Genomic DNA, 22824 nt, shown 5'->3' with positions numbered 1-22824 from the left:
TGTTCATTATATATTTTGGTATTCCATATTATGTCATATAAATAGAGCCATTGAAAATTTAGTTACAAAAGAAATGGTCAAATTTATATGTATAGTAGAGCTAGGGATTAACTAGGTGGGGTTTATTAATCTTTTTGGCTAAGAATTACAATCTTTTTTATAACTTTATAAAAAAAATATTCTATAGCTTATATATTGCTTTAAGATTTTTTACTCACATGAGATTTGATTATTTTATTGCATGAGCTCTTTTTTGTTGAAAGGGAAAAGTTCATCTTCTCCTTGATATTTGATAAACGGATCGAATTTCACTCTAATAGGCTCCCACAAGATTATTGGAGAAAAAGTATAATTATTATTTTTTATTTACATGTAAGTCGTAATTTTTATTACATGAATTTTATTGTAAGAATTTGACAAGAGTTTCATGTAATGCAAATTTTATATTAAACTCATTTCAAATTGCTTAAATATCATTTTTAATTTTCTTTAATGCAAAACTTGATTGTCTTTATTTTCATTACCCCTTGACTTTTTATTATTATAACCTTTAACATAAATTGTAGTCCTATTGATACTATTTGTTATTCTATATTGTATTCTTATGAATAAAGATATTAAAAGACTTTGTTGAAATGAGCACATTAGCATTTTAAGTTGTCACTTATTATGTTGATGCTTTGACTGGACTTGAAAGAATAAGATGAAAGTTATTGAATGGTGATTGTGGCTTGTGGTCGGAAGATTATATATTGATTTCATATTTTTTAATGTTTTAATGATTAAGATCGTAAGATTGATGTATTATTTTTTATTTTAGTTCTCATGATTTCTCTTTATTTTATATTTTATATTAAAAAAAATTATTGTTGTAAATTTATAAAAAAAATTGGTTCACATTAGTAACTTATGCCTTTGTTGGACATAATTATCTCTCTCTCTCTTTGGGTCTTTTACTTCCTCAAAAATGTCTAAATATATTTTTCCCCCAAAAATTTTCAACTACAAATTATTCACTATAAATTTTAAATAACACTAAAAGTTATACAATAATGTCTTGAGTCTTTTGAGTTTTTCATCTTTACTATAATCTTTGGCTAAGAATTCTATTTATTTTCTTATATAGTACAATTTCTCTAATTTTTATTGTGGAATTATAAATGTATCAATTAACTGTTATTCATATTATTTAACGCAATACTTAATGGTTGTTATTCTCATTACACCCATAATTTGTATTATCATAACCTCTAAAATAATTAATAGTTATATTCATGCCATTATTTATTATTCATTTTATAATCCTAGAAGTAGAAATATTGTAAGACTTTAGAGAAATGATTGTATTAGCCATTTAATTGTTATGTTTTTGGTACTTATTTTATTCATTTATTAATTTGACTTTGAAGAATAAAAAGAAGACTATTGAATAATGATCAACTTGTGGAAATGTATGTAGACAAGAGCTCGAAAGATTATGTATTGATTTTGTATGTTTTCTTTTTACTTTTGAGAAAATGGCCATAAGTCCCCTTAATCTATAGCCGGATTCCCAACTACACACTCATACTCATACTTTATGAGGGTCCTATTACCCTCCTGAATTTTATAAAACTAAAATTATTACCTCCCTAAATGCTTACTTGGCAAAGTGAGTGTGTTTCACTCTCTTTTCAATAAATATATTTGTTTTAAATTAATGTTTGTTCTTATTTGTTTTCTTTCTTCTCCATAGCAATGTAAATCAAATCTCTTCATCTTTCACCATCTCTAAGCCATTGTTGTCACCACTATCTCCACCGAGTTTATCATTATTGATTTCAAACAAATTTTCAAACTCATGTAAAACTCTTGCAAAACCAATCAACCTAAATCAATTATAGATAAATTTAAATATATTTATATCACCCCAAAATACTTTAGATCTGATTTGAGAAAAATCAACCTGGGTTTACTTTTTATTAAAAATAAAAAAGTAATATAATATATTAATTTACTTGATGAATTCTTTGGGTACAAAGTGCACATTCTCTTACAGATAATTTTTAATATATACAAAAGTGCACATTACAGATGAACACATTGTGACGCGAACCATTTAACAACATTGTGTTCAATCTCTCTATGGAGTTCAAGAATTTTTTAACATTCCTCCCAGATTCGTTGACCGATTAAATGTCCGTATCTTCACCTCATTTGGGAGGCATCACTAGAAACTGCCGAATAGGGCACACCAATTTTCTTCTTTCTTGCCTTTTAAGAACTAGCAGCTTGGGGGATCTGGGTTTACTTCAAATTCAATTTTTTTTACTAATAGATCCTTTAATTATCAATCTCAAATCTCAGTCAATCAACTACATCTCAAAAATTGTCGCTATAAATCTCGTTAATTCATCAATCGTCGGTGAATCAGGTTTTTCCTCTTCGATATTATCGATGATGATGTGGAATACATCGTAGGCTCCTCCTCCTCATCTTCCTTGAGAGCTTCAGTGACCTCCATTAATGACAATATTCTGCCATGTTCTTCCTCTTTCCACTATTCCTTCTCTTTTTTAATTTGTTTTTTAGGTTTTCAGAGCAATGTCCAAATATCTCGGAACGAGTTCTGCAATCATCATTCACATATCTTCCTCAAAGACTCAGTTCATTATTCATCTATCTTCTTCAAAGACCCAGTTTTGATGGACTTATGGTGTTCTAGTAATGGTGAAATGGTGAAAGTGCTTTGGTGATGGAAGGGATGGGTGAAAATATAAAAGAAAAGGGTAAAAAAATATAAAAAATGAAAAAAAATAATATTTGATGACTTTTCCACGTATCAAATGCGTGATATTCACATGCCACCATAGATATGGTTATGACTTTTTGAGGGTATAATTATTTCATTTTTTAAACAGTCCAGAGGGATGATAGGACTCTCGTGAAGTTTAAGTGTATAGTTGAAAATTCAGATATACGTTGAGGGGGCATTTGACCATTTTCTCTTTATTTTTTTAATGATTAAGATTATAAGAATAATGTTGTATTTTTTTTGTATTTCTCTTTGGTTTATATTTTATATAAAAAAATTTATTGTCGTAAGTTTGTATTTTCTTTTGATTTTAAAAAATAGCTTATGACTTTGTGGAAGTCATCTAACTACTAACCAAACGTAATCCTCTATGAAATCAATTATATATCTATATCAATGTATAATAACAACTTAACGTCTTTTATAACTGCGCGAAGCGCGGACAATTTTACTAGTTAATTAATAATTTCAAATCATAATTTTAAGTTCATGTCTAAACGCCTACATAGTTATTGAAAAGTTGTTGCTCACAAACACTTAAATATTTAATTTGAGTTGTAATTTCGGATTAATGAATTACTCCCACTGTTCAACAATGCTTGTCAATTATTGACTTTGCATACTTCTTAAGAAACTAAATACTACATATATCACCCTTTAAATATACTCTCTCCGTTCCTTTTTATATGTTATCCTTACTATAAATAGTTGGTCCATAATACTTGTCATATCATAACTATCAAGAATATATTCTTCCTATTATATCCTTGATAGTTAATTAGTCTTGAAAATAGAGATTTTACCAACCTAGGAAAACTAATAAGTAATTAATGTTCATTGTAATTACTTCATACATTGATTAATTACTCTCATTATTGCATTACTTTATAAAATCTTATTTTGAAAAAGAAATCTCAACAAACTAATAAATAAAAAATGAATTTATTTATTATTTATTAAAAAGTTGACTTCAAAAAGACATTAAATAAGGGTAGAAATGTAGACCTAATCGTGCAAGTGAAATCTAAAAAGGTGACATATAAAAAGGAATGAAAAGAGTAATATATACAATGTCTTGAAAAATGTAATAGAGAAATGACTATAATTAGGGGTGTTCATGGTTTGGATAAAAACCGATCCAAACCGAAAAACCAAACCAAACCGATTTAATTTGGGTTTTGGTATTTGGTTTGGTTATGGTTTTATTCGAAAAAAATCGAAGAAATAACCGAACCGAACCAACAAGTTAATTATATACATAAATTTTATTATTATACATACATAATATATTATATTCATAAACAATTTTAAAGATTTTATATATGTTTCATCAAAATTATTTTTATAATTTACTTATGAAAGAAAAAATGTCAAAGGTGAGAACATTTTTCTTATTGGTTTCATGTATATGAGTGTCTATGAAAATTCTTTGTGGGACTAAAAATGTCATTGTCTCTTCCTTCTATGCCAAAATAGTGAATTTTGAAGTTTTATTCAGTAAATTCAATGATCGAAAGTTCTGTAATGTCAGTCATTCTAACTATTTTTTTGTTTGAATGGATTGTTGTCACTTTTTCACGTTTTGAATGAATTGTTTATTTTATTTTTATGTATGGTTAATAACCGAATAACCGAACCAAACCAAACCAAAATCGAAAACAACCAAACCGATAAATGTATATTATATTTGGTTTGGTTTTGATAATTTTAAAACCGATTAAGTTGGTTTGGTTTTGGTTTTGACCAATAACCGACCCAAACCAAACCGTGAACACCCCTAACTATAATTAATAATAAGGGTAAATAAGGAACTAAGTGTAAAATTATCCATTGAATTCATAAATTGGACAAGTATTGTTAAACATCCCAAAATAGTATAGTGGACAACTATATTTGGACGGAGGGAGTAGTTGATTACTATACTAAAAGTAGTTGTTCCATATTAGTTGATCACCTTACTAAATCAATAAAACATTAATTGATTTTTTTCCATATTACTCTTGCAATTAATTCTTATTGAATGTGTTTACACTTGTTTGTAAAGTTTCAAAGAAATTCTTAAGGGGTGAATTGGTAATACTACCCTTTTAATTATGATTTTTTAATATGCATACAAAAAGGTCAACTTATATGAAACGAAGGAAGTACTAATATTTTAAAGAGTTAAGAGTGAGTTAAGAAATTTAAAAAGATACTCACTCTGTCCCTAATTACTTGCCAATTTTTCCTTTTTTAGTTGTCCCTAAGTACTTGTCTATTTTGACAAATCAAGTAAGGACAAGTTTTTTTAACCTATTATACCTTCAATTAATTACTTTGAAAAAAGATAGAACTTGTTGAAAATCTGAAATTTTTAATTCATCTACTTTATAATTAATAGGGTTAAAATGATAAACTCACTATGTCAATAATTTTTTTTAAAATAGACAAGTAATTAGGAATAGAGAATATTCAATTCTAGTTACAAACTATTCCGTCCCTTAGATACATCAAAAGGTACATCTTAAATGCTTGAGACAACAGTCTCTCACGTCTGCATGTGTTTTAAGGGTGCATTGTCTCATGCTGAGTTCCAATAAAACTAACCTTCTTATGATCTATTTATGATCACGTTTCTATACTTCCATTGGTAGGTTGAGATTATTGAACTTGTTTATGTATCCCTTCCTCAATTTCTTGGGGTTAGTGCAAAGGCAGAGCCGAAACATAATTCTGGTTCATATAGGGATGGTTAGACCGGGTTATTGTAAGTACAACGTTGGCTAGTAAAAAAATATTCAGATGTAAATGGTGGAAATGAGGATGTAGAATTTAATATGCGGATAAATATGGAGTGATATGATTATAAATGAGAGTATTCGAGATAAAGTGAGAGTGATCTCTGTAGTGGACAAGATATGGAAAGGGAGATTGATCAGTTTGAGCATGTGAAGAGGAGATGTGCGGATGCGGATTTGTGAGAGGTTGGATATAGTGAGGTTGATGAGAGGCATAAGTAGGCCGAAGATGTATTGGAGAGAGATGATTAGACAGGATATGGTGCATCTTCAGCTTACTGAGGACATGACCCTAGACATGGGGATATGAAGGTCACGGATAAGGGCAGAAGATTAGTAAGTAGTTGAGAGTTGTCTTATCACTAGCCTATTTATGTATTTGATTTGGTGATAGTATAGAACACCATGTCGATTGAAATATTAGCCTATTCATGTAGTCGTTGAACTTTGGTATCTACTGTCATTTGTGCTTTATTGTGTTAAGGTGATCACACCTTGTTATTGTTATTACGATTTCTTGTATATACATTCCATACTTATTTGCTTTTAGTTGTCATTTTTCTCTCCACTACCGTTTTAATTTGCTTGAGCCAATGGTCTTTCAAAAACAACTTCCCTATCTCAGAGAAGTAGTGGTGAGACTTGCATATACTCTACTCTACCCTTTTTATGGAATATCATTGAATATGATATTGTTATTATTCTAATATTTTTTCTTTTATCTTATTGGGTTCTGAAATGACTTTTAAACTCAAATATAAATTTTGAGCCAAAATTACTTAATTATGCTAAATTTGTAATCATATGACTCTGGATCGGCCATGAGCGGTGGATTGTGTGAATAAAGGGACGTGGAGAGAGGTGAGAGAGATCAAAATACAGATGACGAAAGGTGAAAAAAAGGGATGACAGCAGTACTAGGTGTAACGAGAGGTACACCAATATTATATATAGAATAAGAATCATCAAGGAATCAAGGAAACAGAAATAATAAAAATGATTGCCAAGAAAAAGGAACAAACTGAAATATGAGATTGATGATTAGAATGCCCAAGGGACGATCTTTCTATCATCAAAGGGCCAGTCAAAATTAAACATTTTTTGTATGATTATATAATTAAAAAAAACAAGAAACATGTTGGATATTGCCATGTTTTGTGGGAATAACAAACAGCTCGTCACTAGTAGGTTTCTGTTTTTCGACAGATTCCGCACCAATTCGCCGCGTTTAATTTCACACACATGTTAAGATTTTCGGTAAAGGTTTAAAATATGAAAAATAATAGGCACGAAAAAAGTTAACCGGGACTTAACATCTACTATGTAATAGGCACGAAAAAGTTAACGGGGAACTCAATATCTACTCTCTCTTTCTATATAAATATAAATACATAAAATATAGTAATTAATTTTATGTATATATAGTACTACAACTCTACAATTAATTCTAACAGCTAAACTACTTTCGAGGAAGATAAACTCTCTTAGTTGAAACAACTCTCACTAACACACACCTCCAAGAACTAAAAAAAATATAACTTCCTCTATCTTAATTTATGTGATACTTTTTATTTTTTTGAGAGTCAAATAGTTTAAGTTTGATCGGAAATTTGCGCATGGAATTTTCAATTTTTTTGAAATGAACTTTATATATTTGAAAACTACGTAAAAAGTATTATAAGTCACAAACTCACAATAATTGATAATTTAAAATGTTTAAAAGATATATAAAAAACTTACCGTCCGAAAAGTGCCACATAAAATGACACGGAGAGAGTAGTACAACTCAGTAATACTTATATTACAGACTCAACCATAACAATTTACTTCAACTGATGAACTCAATTATATATATGACTAATGGCTCTTGTTCTGAAACACATCAGTTTACTCCACTGATGAATTCAACTATGACTAATAACTCTAGTCCTTAAACACATCAATTTACTCTAACTAATAAACTCACCAACGATTAATATCTCCAGTTTTTAGCTAACAAAACATCAATATTCAACGATAGAGACAAACTTATAAAATCAATTGATTTGCTAAAGGTGATCCATTAAATCAAGTGGGAGATCGGACTTGATTATCAATTATATTACAAAAGTTCAATCTTCATTGTGTGTACCCATTATTTGTTCAAAAAGATTATAGAGTCCATCTCTTCGTTTCACCAACATCAAAAAGACAATTTTTTAGTGAATAGTACAAAATTATATGAGTTATCTATCAATTGCGACATAGAAATCAAGTTGCATGTTAAATCGAGCACAAAAAATAAATCTCTTTTAACAAAATTTCCTTCAAGCTTGATTAGTTAAACCCACATTGGTGCATATGGTTATTGTATTAGATAATCCTATATGATTGAGTGACATGTCGGGTGTGTTTGGTATGAAGGAAAATGTTTTCCATGGAAAATGTTTTCCTGGAAAACAAGTTGATTTTTGACTTCTTTTCTCATGTTTGGTTGGTGAGTAGAAAATATTTTCCGGAAAAGATTTTTAGTGTTTGATTTATGAATGATTTTTTTTTTTGAGAAATATCTTTTATTTTTACTAGGGTAGAAAATAATTTTGAAATTGAAAATATTTTTTAAAAACAAACTAAAATTTTTTTGGGGTGGGGGGGTAGGGGGTGGGTGGGGTGGGGGTTCGAGGGTTGGAGTGAAAAAATAAAATTTTGAAGTTGAAAATATTTTTTAAAAACAAACTTAAATTTTTTTTGGGGGTGGTGGTCGGGGGGGGGGGGGTGCTGGTAAGGCGTGGGTGGGGGGGCTGGGTAGGGGTGAAAAAAAATGAAATTTTGAAATTGAAAATATTTTTTAAAAACAAACTTAATTTTTTTTTGGGGGGGGGCTGGTAGGGGGTGGGTGGGTGGGGGGTCGAGGGTAAGGGTGAAAAAATGAAATTTTGAAATTGAAAATATTTTTTAAAAACAAACTTAATTTTTTTTTTATGGGGGGGGGGGGGTTTGGTAGGGGGTGGGTGGGTGGTGGGTCGAGGGTAGGGGTGAAAAAATGAAATTTTGAAATTGAAAAATATTTTTAAAAACAAACTTAAATTATTTTTTAGGGGTGGGGGGCTGGGTAGGAGGTGGGTGGGGGGTCAAGGTAGGGTGAAAAATGAAAATTTGAAATTGAAAATATTTTTTAAAAACAAACTTAATTTTTTTTTTTTGGGGTAGGGGTGGCAAGTAGGGGGGGGGGATCGAGTGTAGGGGTGAAAAAATAAAACATTGAAATTGAAAATATTTCTTAAAAACAATAAAAAAAAAATTGATAGGGGGGGGGGGGGGGCGAGGGTAGTGGGTGGGGGTAAAAAATAAAAAAAATGAAATTAGAAATATCTTTTAAAAATAATCTTTAATATCTTTTTGGGAGAGGGTGGGGGTAGGGGTAGGGGTAAGGGTGGGTAAAAACATTGAATTTAAAAACAAGTTTTAAATTATTTTTTTTGGGGGGGGGGGGGGGGGGGCGGGGGTTGGTTGGGGGGCTAGTTTGAGGATAGGGACAAAATAAATTGATTTTTTCAGTAAAAAAGTAATTGTAGTTTGAAGTTGGAAGAGAGGTTTGGAAAATGTTTTCCTTAAGTTTTGAAGGAAAGTCATTTTCCTTAAATTTGAGGAAAATGAGTTGATTTGGAAAACATTTTCCAAAACATTTAACCCAACCAAACATGAGAAAATTGGAAAACATTTTCAGAAAATGTTTTCCTTCATACCAAACACACCCGTCATCTCGATTTTTCATGTCTATAAAACAAATTAATTTTTATTTTTTTACTTTAAATTGAAGAAACATAGTATTTTATTGATAATAGTGCGGGTACAATTTTGTTCCTCCCTTGATTATCCTCCATGAGATTTATTCATGATTCGACGGTCGGTAGTGGCGTATTTTTCAAACTAGAATGATTTAGATTTGACCTCTAAATGAATATTCCATGAATTTGCAGAACACTACTAAAAAACTGCTAAAAAACGACGGAAGAAAAAGCGACGGACAGCGTCGCTCCAAAAAAGCGACGGACTAAGAGATGCTGTCCGTCGCTTTTTAATTAAAATAATTACTTTTAAAATTATTATACAAAAAGCGACGGACTGCATCTCTTAGTCCGTCGCTTTTTATTAAAAATAATTATTTATAAATTAAACAATAACCACGCTGTCCGTCGTTTTAATTTATTTTATTTTATTAATTAGTTTTTTAAAAAAGCGACGGACGACATCTCTTAGTCCGTCGCTTTTTGGTCAAAATATCAAGTCAAACATTTTTAAAAAGCGACGGACAGCGTCTCTTAGTCCGTCGCTTTTTCTCGCGTGTTTTTGCTTATTAATTATTTTATATAGATAGTGACGCAGTCCGTCGCTTTTTATTAAAAATAATTATTTATTAATTTAAAAAAAGTCACGCCGTCCGTCGCTTTTTATTAATTTTAATTGTTTAATTATTTTTTAAATTAGCGACGGACAACATCTTTATGTTCGTCGCTTCTTGGTCAAAATATCTGGTCAAATATTTTAAGAAAGCGACGGACAATGTCTCTTAGTCTATCGCTTTTTGGTCAAAATGTTGGTCAAACATTTTTTTTTAAAAGCAACAGACACAGAGACGTTGTCCGTCACTTTTTTAAAAATATCGGCACTAGCAGACGCAATTTTCCCCATTTCTCCATATAAAAAACAAAATTGAGAAATATTTTGATTTAATTTTATTTAAATCTTTTTTCGGAAAATGGTTGTGTAAAATTAAAAACAAAAAAAATTATAATACCGACTTTCAAATGTCGGTAAAATTAAATAGTATGTAATAAATTAATATTTTCATTTAACTTTAAATAAATCGTCCTCTGAATGACGGTTTTATATAAGTTAAAAAATAATTTAATATAAAATACCGACCTCCCGATGTCAATACTATTTAATTAACATGATTACTTTTTATTTATCTTAAAATTTAATGTGATACTAACCTCATGAGGTCGATCGGTATTTTTTATTATATCTAATTACTTTTAATAAAAGCGACATCCGGAGGTCGGTATGTTTAAAATATTCCTATTAATCATAATTTTGCTATTGTGCATAATATTAAAATTTCATTTTACACCTACGATTAATTATTCAAAAAGTGTAACAATTTTGTATACTTTTACAAATAAAATGTTAGAATTCGTGAAATAAAAAAAAAAAAATCTATAATCCATATTTAGAGTATGAAACTACATTGATTGAATTATGAGATAATTATACTTATATTTATAGAGTAATGTACAAATCCTATCAGTCCGTCGTCTAATCATAAACTTAATATCTCATGTCATGATGTAGTAGAGGTGAAGAGCTAACATATAATCCATTGCAGTATGAAATGCGAGATAGTATTATTATATACGTTCGATCTTGAATGGATGTCAAGTATAGTGATCACCTCCTAATTATGATGACATGTAAATGATACTTCATCGGAGTATGAAATACGTTGATTAATTATATATATATTCCTCGAGTAGTTTAACAAATCAATTCTTATATACTAGTGGTTCAGATATGAAATACATTATCAATTAAAGAAATACCGATGATCAATTCAAGGAGATTTATATATTAAATTTGATATTGATAAACTTTTGTTGATCAATAAAATTAAATTTATATAATTAGAAGGTATATAATTTAAATTTATAAAATTAACTTGATCAATAAATTAAATTTATTAAATTAAACTTTTGTTGATGTGTAGTTAAATTATATATATATATATGGCCAAACACATATACAACCCCTCTAACTTGTCCACATTTTTCATTTTGGCACTTTATCTTAGCCTTGTTCCATTTTAACCCTTGAACTCCATTTTTTATGTTCCATTTTAACACGAAATACTATTTTTATGATTTATTTATTTTTATATATATTCTTCAATTGCAACTTCTTATTTTAAATCGACATGTGTCATTTAATTTTAGTTAAAAAATTAAAAATTAACAAAAAATAATTCTTTTTAAAAAATAATAATTTCTTTTTAAGTGTGTTATGCATTTTTGTCTTTTAAAAAAATAATATTTATCGATAGTTAAACTCAAAATAATTACTTTACTTATATTTTAAATTATTAGATGTTTTTAATAATGTGTGAAAATATTTTAATATGTAGTATTTATTAATCGGATAGCATTTCCTTATTCTTCCTCTAAATTATTTAAATTATAGTCCATTCTATTCCAATTTATTTCAATTCTAGCCCTCTTTCTATGCAATTTTCTTTCGATTTTAGCCTCTAATTTCAATTTAGTCGCAAGTGATTATTTCAATTTAGGCCTATTCTTATTTCAATTTCAGGTTCCAAGTGATTTAATCCCCTCCGTCCATCTCTAAATTAAATCCTAGATCAAATCTCAGCCCTACATCTTATATTATTCAAGGGTCCAGATTAAATTCCATCTCCTTCCTTCTAATATATCAAAACTAATACCCTAAATTAATGATCTCCTCTCTCCCTCTCCAGCCGCCGCCGCCGCCTCCTCCATCTCTCTTCTCCATCGACGCCGGCGAGACAGCGAGACACCATCGCCCTCTCCGGCGAAACCTCTGTTCCCCCTCTCCTCTCCTCGCTGCCTTCTCTTCCCTTTCCTCTCCTCCTCTCGGCGAGAACAACTCCTCCAGCGAGCTCCGTCACAGCAACAACAGCAGCTGGCGGCGAACAAGCAGTGACCAGGCCACCCCCGATCAGCAAACTCCAGCAAACAAGCAATGTTGTGACAACGAAAACGAAACATTTTGATAGGGATGGATCTTTACAGATCTGCCCCAGGTATGAATATTTATTTTAAGCCTTAAATCTTTATACAGGTGGGTTGTTTTGTTCATTGGTGTTCTTCCTTACCTAGAATTCTTGTATAAATAAGGTATTGCAATTCTTTAGAATGCTTTAGTGTCATTCCGATTTCATTCATTTTTGTGTTGGAAGTAATGTGTTAACTTTGTGGTAGAACTAGTGCGTGAATTTCTGTGTTGAAATCAACTTGTTTAAGTCTTGATTGACCATAAGTTAATGTGGCATGTGTATATTAACAATTGATTTAGCCCTCTCCTTAATTGACAATTGCCCTTAATTAGTAGTATTTGTTGATTTGATAGCAATTTCGTAGGTAAATTGGTAAATCGGATTGATGTTCGTTTCTTCCAATTCTCAATAATCTCTAAATCAATTTGAACTTATTTAGTCAACATTCTCTCTTATTAGTAAACCTTGATTTCATCCTGTCACTAAATTATATATATTGAACTTGAATTTGAAATTAGAATTTGAACTTGAACTTAGAACTTAAACTTAAACTTAGAAATTGAACTTAGAATTTGAAGTTGAACTTGAAATTAGAACTTAAACTTAGTTATTGAAGTTGAACTTAGAACTTGAAATTTGAGTATTGAATTTGTTAATTAGTGTATTGAATTAGAACTTGAACTTGAAATTAGAATTTGAACTTGAAATTAGAATTTGAACTTGAACTTAAAATTTGACTTGAACTTAGAACTTGAACTTGAAATTAGAACTTGAACTTAGAACTTGAACTTGAACCTAGAATTTGAACTTGAAATTAGAACTTGATCTTGAACTAGAACTTGAACTTGGAACTTGAACTTAAACTTAGAACTTGAACTTAGAATTTGAAGTTGAACTTGAAATTAGAACTTAAACTTAGTTATTGAAGTTGAACTTAGAATTTGAACTTGAACTTAGAACTTGAAATTTGAGTATTGAATTTGTTAATTAGTGTATTGAATTAGAACTTTAACTTGAACTTAGAATTTGAAACTTAGAACTTGAACTTGAACTAGAACTTGAACTTAGAACTTGAACTTAAACTTAGTTATTGAAGTTGAACTTAGAATTTGAACATGAACTTGAAATTAGAACTTGAAATAAGAATTAGAACTTGAACTTGAAATTATAAATTGAACTTCAACTTAGAACTTGAACTTGAAATTAGAATTTGAACTTGAACTTGAACTTAGAACTTGAACTTGAACTTGAACTTAGAACTTGAACTTGAAATTAGAACTTGAACTTGAACTTAGAATTTGAAGTTAAACTTAGAACTTGATGTTGAAATTTGAACTTGAACTTGAACTTAGAATTAGAACTTTAACTTGAACTTAGAATTAGAATTTGAAATTGAACTTGAACTTATAACTTGAAATTTGAGTATTGAATTTGTTAACTAGTGTATTGAATTATAACTTGAACTTGAACTTAGAATTTGAAACTTATAACTTGAACATGAACTAGAACTTGAACTTAAACTTAGTTATTGAAGTTGAACTTAGAATTTGAACATGAACTTGAAATTAGAATTAAAACTTGAACTTGAAATTATAATTTGAACTTGAACTTAGAATTTGACTTGAACTTAGAACTTGAACTTGAAATTAGAACTTGAACTTGAACCTAGAATTTGAACTTGAAAGTAGAACTTGATCTTGAACTAGAACTTGAACTTGGAACTTGAACTTAAACTTAGAACTTGAACTTAGAATTTGAAGTTGAACTTGAAATTAGAACTTAAACTTAGTTATTGAAGTTGAACTTAGAATTTGAACTTGAACTTAGAACTTGAAATTTGAGTATTGAATTTGTTAATTAGTGTATTGAATTAGAACTTTAACTTGAACTTAGAATTTGAAACTTAGAACTTGAACTTGAACTAGAACTTGAACTTAGAACTTGAACTTAAACTTAGTTATTGAAGTTGAACTTAGAATTTGAACATGAACTTGAAATTAGAACTTGAAATAAGAATTAGAACTTGAACTTGAAATTATAAATTGAACTTCAACTTAGAACTTGAACTTGAAATTAGAATTTGAACTTGAACTTGAACTTAGAACTTGAACTTGAACTTGAACTTAGAATTTGACTTGAACTTAGAACTTGAACTTGAAATTAGAACTTGAACTTGAACTTAGAATTTGAAGTTAAACTTAGAACTTGATGTTGAAATTTGAACTTGAACTTGAACTTAGAATTAGAACTTTAACTTGAACTTAGAATTAGAATTTGAAATTGAACTTAGAAATTGAACTTGAACTTATAACTTGAAATTTGAGTATTGAATTTGTTAACTAGTGTATTGAATTATAACTTGAACTTGAACTTAGAATTTGAAACTTATAACTTGAACATGAACTAGAACTTGAACTTAAACTTAGTTATTGAAGTTGAACTTAGAATTTGAACATGAACTTGAAATTAGAATTAAAACTTGAACTTGAAATTATAATTTGAACTTGAACTTAGAATTTGACTTGAACTTAGAACTTGAACTTGAAATTAGAACTTGAACTTGAACCTAGAATTTGAACTTGAAAGTAGAACTTGATCTTGAACTAGAACTTGAACTTGGAACTTGAACTTAAACTTAGAACTTGAACTTAGAATTTGAAGTTGAACTTGAAATTAGAACTTAAACTTAGTTATTGAAGTTGAACTTAGAATTTGAACTTGAACTTAGAACTTGAAATTTGAGTATTGAATTTGTTAATTAGTGTATTGAATTAGAACTTTAACTTGAACTTAGAATTTGAAACTTATAACTTGAACATGAACTAGAACTTGAACTTAAACTTAGTTATTGAAGTTGAACTTAGAATTTGAACATGAACTTGAAATTAGAATTAAAATTTGAACTTGAAATTATAAATTGAACTTGAACTTAGAACTTGATCTTGAAATTAGAATTTGAACTTGAACTTAGAATTTGACTTGAACTTAGAATTTGACTAGAACTTAGAACTTGAACTTGAAATTAGAACTTGAACTTAGAATTAGAACTTGAACTTGAAATTTAACTAATTTTAGAACTTTTCGTGCTAAGCAACTGAGGAAGCTCAACATCTAAAACAGTTGATACAAGACTATATTGCTTCTTTCATCAAAGTAGGAGATAAGGTTGGTGCTTCTAAATTTCTAAAGTTCAAGTACAATTGTTTTCAATAATGTGTTTGTGTCCATCTAGTATTGATATTTAGCTTTAATTTTATGATAATATTTTTGTGTCCATCGATTGTTTGTTAAGCATAAGTACCAACACTAGTTGATCCTATTGATGACAAAATTGATTTTCTTGCAAGATCGATTTATGTCCATCTAGTGTTGACACTTAGCTTTAAATTTAGAAATAATATATTTGTTAAGCATGAGTACCAACACTAGTTGATCCTATTGATGACAAAATTGATTTTCTTGCAAGATCGATTTGTGTCCATCTAGTGTTGACACTTAGCTTTAAATTTAAAAATAATATATTTGTTAAGCATGAGTACCAACACTAGTTGATCCTATTGATGACAAAATTGATTTTCTTGCAAGATCGATTTGTGTCCATCTAGTGTTGACACTTAGCTTTAAATTTAAAAATAATATATTTGTTAAGCATGAGTACCAACACTAGTTGATCCTATTGATGACAAAATTGATTTTCTTGCAAGATCGATTTATGTCCATCTAGTGTTGACACTTAGCTTTAAATTTAAAAATAATATATTTGTTAAGCATGAGTACCAACACTAGTTGATCCTACTGATGACAAAATTGATTTTCTTGCAAGATCGATTTGTGTCCATCTAGTGTTGACACTTAGCTTTAAATTTAGAAATAAGTTAAATTAAAAAATGTGGTTTTGTTGATGGATTTAGTTGTTGGAATTAAGTCAAAACTAAACTAGTTAAAGAGTTAAAGTTGTTTAAATAAGTTAAATTAATTAATGTGATTTAGTTGGTGGATTTAATGTTGTATTAAGTCAAAACTAAACTAGTTTAAGAGTTAAAGTTGTTTAAATAAGTTAAATTAATTAATGTGATTTAGTTGGTGGATTTAATGTTGTATTAAGTCAAAACTAAACTAGTTAAAGAGTTAAAGTTGTTTAAATAAGTTAAATTAATTAATGTGGTTTAGTTGGTGGATTTAGTGTTGTATTAAGTCAAAACTAAACTAGTTAAATAGTTAAAGTTGTTTAAATAAGTTAAATTAATTAATGTGGTTTAGTTGGTGGATTTAGTGTTGTATTAAGTCAAAACTAAACTAGTTAAATAGTTAAAGTTGTTTAAATAAGTTAAATTAATTAATGTGATTTAGTTGGTGGATTTAATGTTGTATTAAGTCAAAACTAAACTAGTTCAAGAGTTAAAGTTGTTTAAATAAGTTAAATTAATTAATGTGGTTTAGTTGGTGGATTTAGTGTTGTATTAAGTCAAAACTAAACTAGTTAAATAGTTAAAGTTGTTTAAATAAGTTAAATTAATTAATGTGATTTAGTTGGTGGATTTAATGTTGTATTAAGTCAAAACCAAACTAGTTAAAGAGTTAAAGTTGTTTAAATAAGTTAAATTAATTAATGTGGTTTAGTTGGTGAATTTAGTGTTGTATTAAGTCAAAACTAAACTAGTTAAAGAGTTAAAGTTGTTTAAATAAGTTAAATTAATTAAACAAGGAGAGAGGATTTTGTCCAAATCAGAAGACGTGGAGTTGGAAAAACAACTAAAACTCTTAAACAAGCCAGCAATCAAAATTGTTCAGGTAGTATTCTTTTTGAGTTTATTGTGCTCATAAATCTCTTGAAGCATTATTATTTTTATTTGATAATATTGATTTTGAAGTGGAACTTCTTTTCCTCACATAGTTTCTGGAAAATAGATCTTACATTCTTTTCCCCTTTTCAAATTTTTTGTTGTACTTGAAAATTGTGAACCCTCTACATTATCATATATTTAAATTAATGGTTGAGATTTAATAAATTGCAGATAAGTTTTAACTATGATTAAGATAATTAATTACTTTCATATATTTGTTTTAAAAATATTTTAATCCCACAATTTTAGTTGTACATGATTCACTCCTAAATATATTTTGTTAAAATTCTTATTTGCCTTTAGTAAAAAAAGAAAAAAATGTTCTTGCTTTTGGATGCTTGGAAAAAAAATTCAATGTTTAAAGAGAAGATAAATTTGAACTAATTTTATTCTTATTCCCCACTAGTTACTTACATTGATGTAGATAATAGTTTAAACAAAGGATTTGAACCGAAATGACTCGATTAGGTGAAAGACGTGTTATTACTGTTATTCAAATTACTTGGTTCATGAAGTTTTTGTTTGTAGACTAAGTATGGGGATATATATGATTGTGTAAATTTCTACAAACAACGTGCATTTGACCATCCATTGTTGAAGGACCATAATTTTCATCCTAAGGTATATATTTACACTCTTTCCGTTTTCTCTTCGTTTTATTAAACAAGAATATGATATTGTTGACATATAACTAAACATTCGGTGGGACAGATGAAACCTACTTTATCAAGTATAAAGAAAAATTCAAGTGACTCAACAAGTAGCTGGTCATCGACATTATGGTCAAAAGATGGAGGTAGCCGACCTACTACTTCGGCTCCCGATGACACCGACGACGAGAGTGATGAGGATGATTATGTAGATCTCACTCCCTAGTTTAGATCTCTGGACATTTATGAACTTTTTGTAACTTTAAAACGAATTTTAAAAGACTTTATAAGTCTTTAATTTATGATTTAAATACTTTTGAATGTTATTTTAAGTTTGTTATTTTATGTTTTATTTAGACTGTTTATAATTGTGTATTTGATTGGGCTGAATAGTGTAGAATTGAATTGAATTGAATTGAATTTGCACGTGGGCAGCAGAAGCTGAGATCTGCTACTGTAAAAAATATTGCAGAAAAAGCGACGGACAGCGTGGTTTAGTCCGTCGCTTTTTTGAGTTTTAATTTTTTTAAAAACCCAGAAAAGCGACGGATAGCGTGGTTTTGTCCGTCGCTTTTTTGGGTTTTTAAAAAATAAATTTTCCAGAAAAGCGACGGATAGTGTCCTTTTATCCGTCGTTTTTCTGGGATTTTCAAAAAATAAATTTCCAGAAAAGCGACGGACTGCGTCGCCCTATAGAAATTTTAAAAAAATGAAAATTAAAATAAAGCGACGGACTCCGTCGCTTTTTAAAAAAAATTCAAAAAAAAAATAGTCGAAAAGCGACTCAGTCCGTCGCTAAAAGAGACGCAGTCCGTCTCTAAAAGCGACGCAGTCCGTTGCTTTCTTAGCGACGCAGTCCGTCGCTTTATTAGCGACGGAGTCCGTCGCTTTTTGAAAAACGACGTTGTCCGTCGCTTAAAAGCGACGAGCTAAAAAGCGACGGAAGTGACTGCGTCGCTTTTCCGTCAATTTTGACCAAAAAAGCGACGCAGTCCGTTGCTTTTGGCCGTCGTTTTTTGACAATTTTTTAGTAGTGGAATATTCAAGATAATAATCAAATTAATGAGAGACAATGAAAATAAGTATGATTTGATTTAGCCTTTAATTGAGTTAATTAGTAGATGTTTAATTTGGGCTATGATTCTATAAAGACATTGTAACATAAATTATTGTAAGTTCAAACTTAATTTTTTTTTAAGTAGTAAGTTCAAACTTAGGAAAATATGTTAAGAAAGATAAATTATGAAAAAGTTTAAGAAAAACTTACATATTACAATATAACAATATTTGTAAAGTTTGAGTACAATATCAATTTTAGTTTGATTTCAATTTTTATTTTTATTTTTAAAATCAAAATCAGATCAAATTAATTATGATCAGAAATTTTGATTAACACCAAACGAAATTATTTGTTAATTTTTTTTCTGTTGATCGGTTTCTTTTGACCACCCTAATGGAGTAATGGTAACATGACTAACATTATTAACAAGTGATTTGATTTTGTATAAATCCATTAACATATATTTTCTTTTTGACTATATATAATATATTCCATTTTTCATTCTCATTATTATATTTAATAGTCACCATAAGCAAAAGTAGAACACTAGGGATCGGATGGGGTTAATTATTGCCTAGAACGAGCATCAATATAATATGTCGTAGAAAAGTTGTCATATTTTCTTATAACGGTCATCTTTAGCCGGTATATATAGGTTAAAATGAGTTCGTAAATTTTTGTATAAATTGCTCAATTTGTTCTACAAATTTAACTTGGCGTCCTAAATACAAATTGAAGTTGTTTTTAAAAATTTTGAGAGTAATATGGAGTAAAAATACGAAACAACTTTTTAATGCTTTTCAAATTTCAAAAAAATAAAATTTCAAATTTTTATGACCATATATTATAAACACCGAAAAAAGAAATTCATAGTTAATCGACATATATATACTCACTGGCCATAAATAGAAACACTTTCTTCCAGAAGTTTTAAGTGGTAATAAAAACACGACGCAATGCAAGTGTGGGGTGGGAGGCAGAGGCGAATCCAGGATTTTAATAAAACGGGTGCACCATTGCTTTAAAGATAAGATAAATTTTTTTATAATAACAATAACTAAGCGAGCAATACATAAAAATTACATTACCACAAAAAATATCATCAGTTTACAATTGTACTCGACGAGACTTCATATTTTGAAAACGATCTATAATAGCATCATTACTTACATTTTCAAATATCTTCCGCTCTATCTAACAAACTAAACATCCATTCAAAAATTCTTCACCAATGCTATTACGTAGATCATTTTTGATGAGCTTCATTGAGGAGAATGCTCTTTCCACACTTGTCGTAGCAACAGGCAAAATCAAAGCCAACTTTACAAGCAAATAAACAAGAGACCAAGTTTGATCCAATTTTGTTTGTGCCATCATCGTAGCAAGATCTTTAATCTCCTTCAAGTTGAGAAACTTGCTATCACACTCTCGAGCATAGACAATGAAACTATCAAGCTGATAACTGAGATCTCGAAGTTCATTATCACCAAACTCACTTTTTTAATATTCGGCCAACTTCATTATTCTGCTCTTACTAAAATTAGCAAATAAATCAACCGGATTCAAACTAGCCATGCCAAGGAGTAAGTCACTAGTCACAACATCAAAACGATTATTGAGCTCCTGAAGTTGCAAATCAATAACTGCATAAAACACTTCCACACGAAAGTGATGTAAATATGAAATTTCGGACTTCTTACGCTTCGATCCTGGATAGTCTTCAGTCATTTCGGGAACCAAAATATCATGTTTACCACAAAATGAAGAAACCTCATCCATCAAAGACTCCAAACCACTCTCTCTCATTGTTTGTAATCTTCTCTTTGAAAGATTAAGCAATCCCATAGCATTGACAATATCTTGATCTTTCTTTTGTAAAGCTTTGTTCAATTCATTTGTAAGAAGCAACATCTTGAACATCAAATGCAACACAAAGATAAATTCAAATTCTTGAATTTTATCTAAAAGGTTACCTGCCGCAAGTTTATCAAGATCATGTGGAGAATTTTCTTTCATATCTTTAAGCACATTAGCAATTGAAGAAAATATAATCATGAAATTTTCCAAGGTTTTGAAATGGGATCCCCAACGACTATCACCCGGTCGTTGGAGGCCACGTTCTTGATTTAATCCTTGTCCGGTAAGAATTTCTCCAGATTTAAGCAATTCTTCCAACTTCTCAACTTGGTGTTGTCGAAGTAAGTCCCTGCGTTTAAAAGATGTCCCAATAGTATTCAAAACATTAGTGACAACATAAAAGAAAATTTTCACATCCGGATGTTTTTTAGAAAGAGCCACAAGTGTCAATTGCAATTGGTGAGCAAAACAAGGAATATGATAGGCAGACGGAGCATCTTGCAAAATCAAAGACTTTAGGCCATTTTTTTCTCCTTGCATATTACTAGCTCCATCATAACCTTGTCCACAGAGTCTTGATAGGCATAACGAGTGATCCAAAAGTAAAGAGTAAATTACTTTTTGCAATGATCTTGCGGATGTATCACCCACATGAACAATACCCAAAAAGCTTTCTATCAACTCTCCGTTTTTGTTAACATATCGTAAAACTAGTGCCATTTGCTCTTTATGTGAAATGTCCTTTGACTCATCAACTAGTATTCCAAAATAATGACCATCCAAGTCTTTGATGATAGCTTTAATTGTTTCTTTAGTACAAGCATCCATAATTTCTTTTTGAATTGTTGAACAAATCATCATATCATTTTTTGGAGCATGTTGTAATATCACCTTTTCCACATCCGGACGATTAACCCCATGAAATTTCAAAAGTTCAAGAAAAAGACCTTTGTAATCGAAATCTTCACTCTCATCATGACCACGAAATGGCAATCCATTTCTTAGGAGAAATCTTACCACATTGATTGAGGCATTTAAACGAATTCGATAATCACTTTTTATTTTTTCACTTTGCTTGTGAAGAGAAGATTGAATTGATTGACGTTGATTCGCAAAATCAAGCATCCTATTCAAACATTTATTATGAATACTATTCACCTCACCAACATGCAATCGAATCCTTTCCGGACCATGGTTCCAATTCTTAAAACCATCTTGTGTAAATGATTTTCCCGCATTACCACGACTTTCAAATTCATTCTTGAAGAGATAACAACACAAACAAAATATAGCATCATCATCTATGCTATATTCCAACCAAGCAGAATTTGGAGCATTAAACCACTCAGGATTAAATTGCCGATTACTAGTCCCAAATGTTGTTTTAGGATATACACGAAGTTTTGGTTGATAAGGCCCCATCAAAATATAATGTCTCCTCACAACATCTCGAATATTAGAATCATATTCAAAGATGAGTTTTCTTTCTCTGGGATCCCGTTTGAGAGATCCAACCCCAAGAATACAATCAACATTTGAAGAAGAAGATGTAATTGTCTCTCTTTGAGCTTCTGGAGCTACATGTGAACTAACAGATAGACCGCTATTAGAACGTGGTTTCTTAATAAAAAATTTATCCATTTAGATATTCAAGGATAAATGTTCCTACAAATTCAAATAACTATTCAACTTAGTCACAAATTTAACTAGCAAATTTAAAATGAAATAAGAGAATCGCATATCTTTCACAATAAAAAATAAGGGAATCACACCCTTGCAAGTTCACATAAAATAGAGGAATCACAATCCTTGCAAATGTAACTAAAATAGAGGAATCACACCCCTTTCACATTTAACAATAAGAAAATCACACATTCATAATAAAAAGAGGACTTATGCCTCTTTTGCATTCGAAATCACATATTCATAGAAAGAAGAGGAATCACATCCCTTTCACATTTTAAAAAATAAGGGAATCACACCCCTTTCACATTAAAAAAAAATAAGGGAATCACACCCCTTTCACATTAAAAAAAAAGAATCACACCCTTC

The 22824-nt window shown here is 29.7% G+C and overlaps 1 protein-coding gene across 1 annotated transcript; it reads right to left on the bottom strand.

Annotated features, from left to right (window-relative positions):
* Positions 1-12055: 12055 nt before the first annotated feature.
* Positions 12056-22413, bottom strand: LOC125836026 (uncharacterized). Its single transcript, XM_049515121.1, has 3 exons — positions 20473-22413; positions 20119-20370; positions 12056-12379 (listed from the first exon to the last, which is right to left on the bottom strand). Exons 1-3 carry the CDS (start codon positions 22411-22413, stop codon positions 12056-12058), a joined length of 2517 nt encoding a protein of 838 aa, XP_049371078.1.
* Positions 22414-22824: the final 411 nt, after the last annotated feature.

This window comes from Solanum verrucosum, unplaced genomic scaffold (genome assembly GCF_900185275.1).
Source record: "Solanum verrucosum unplaced genomic scaffold, falcon-dt-bn FXZP01000208.1, whole genome shotgun sequence".
NCBI classification, from domain to species: domain Eukaryota; kingdom Viridiplantae; phylum Streptophyta; class Magnoliopsida; order Solanales; family Solanaceae; genus Solanum; species Solanum verrucosum.
This window is presented reverse-complemented; position numbering and strand designations above follow the sequence as displayed.

Excerpts from the sequence above, each read along its gene's own strand:
- LOC125836026 (XM_049515121.1), bottom strand. The coding sequence starts at position 22,413 with ATGGATAAATTTTTTATTAAGAAACCACGTTCTAATAGCGGTCTATCT. Across the intron at positions 20,371-20,472 it reads GCATGGCTAGTTTGAATCCG|CTTGATAGTTTCATTGTCTA; the intron begins GTTGATTTATTT and ends CTCAGTTATCAG. Across the intron at positions 12,380-20,118 it reads AATTTTTGAATGGATGTTTA|ATCTGTAAAGATCCATCCCT; the intron begins GTTTGTTAGATA and ends TACCTGGGGCAG.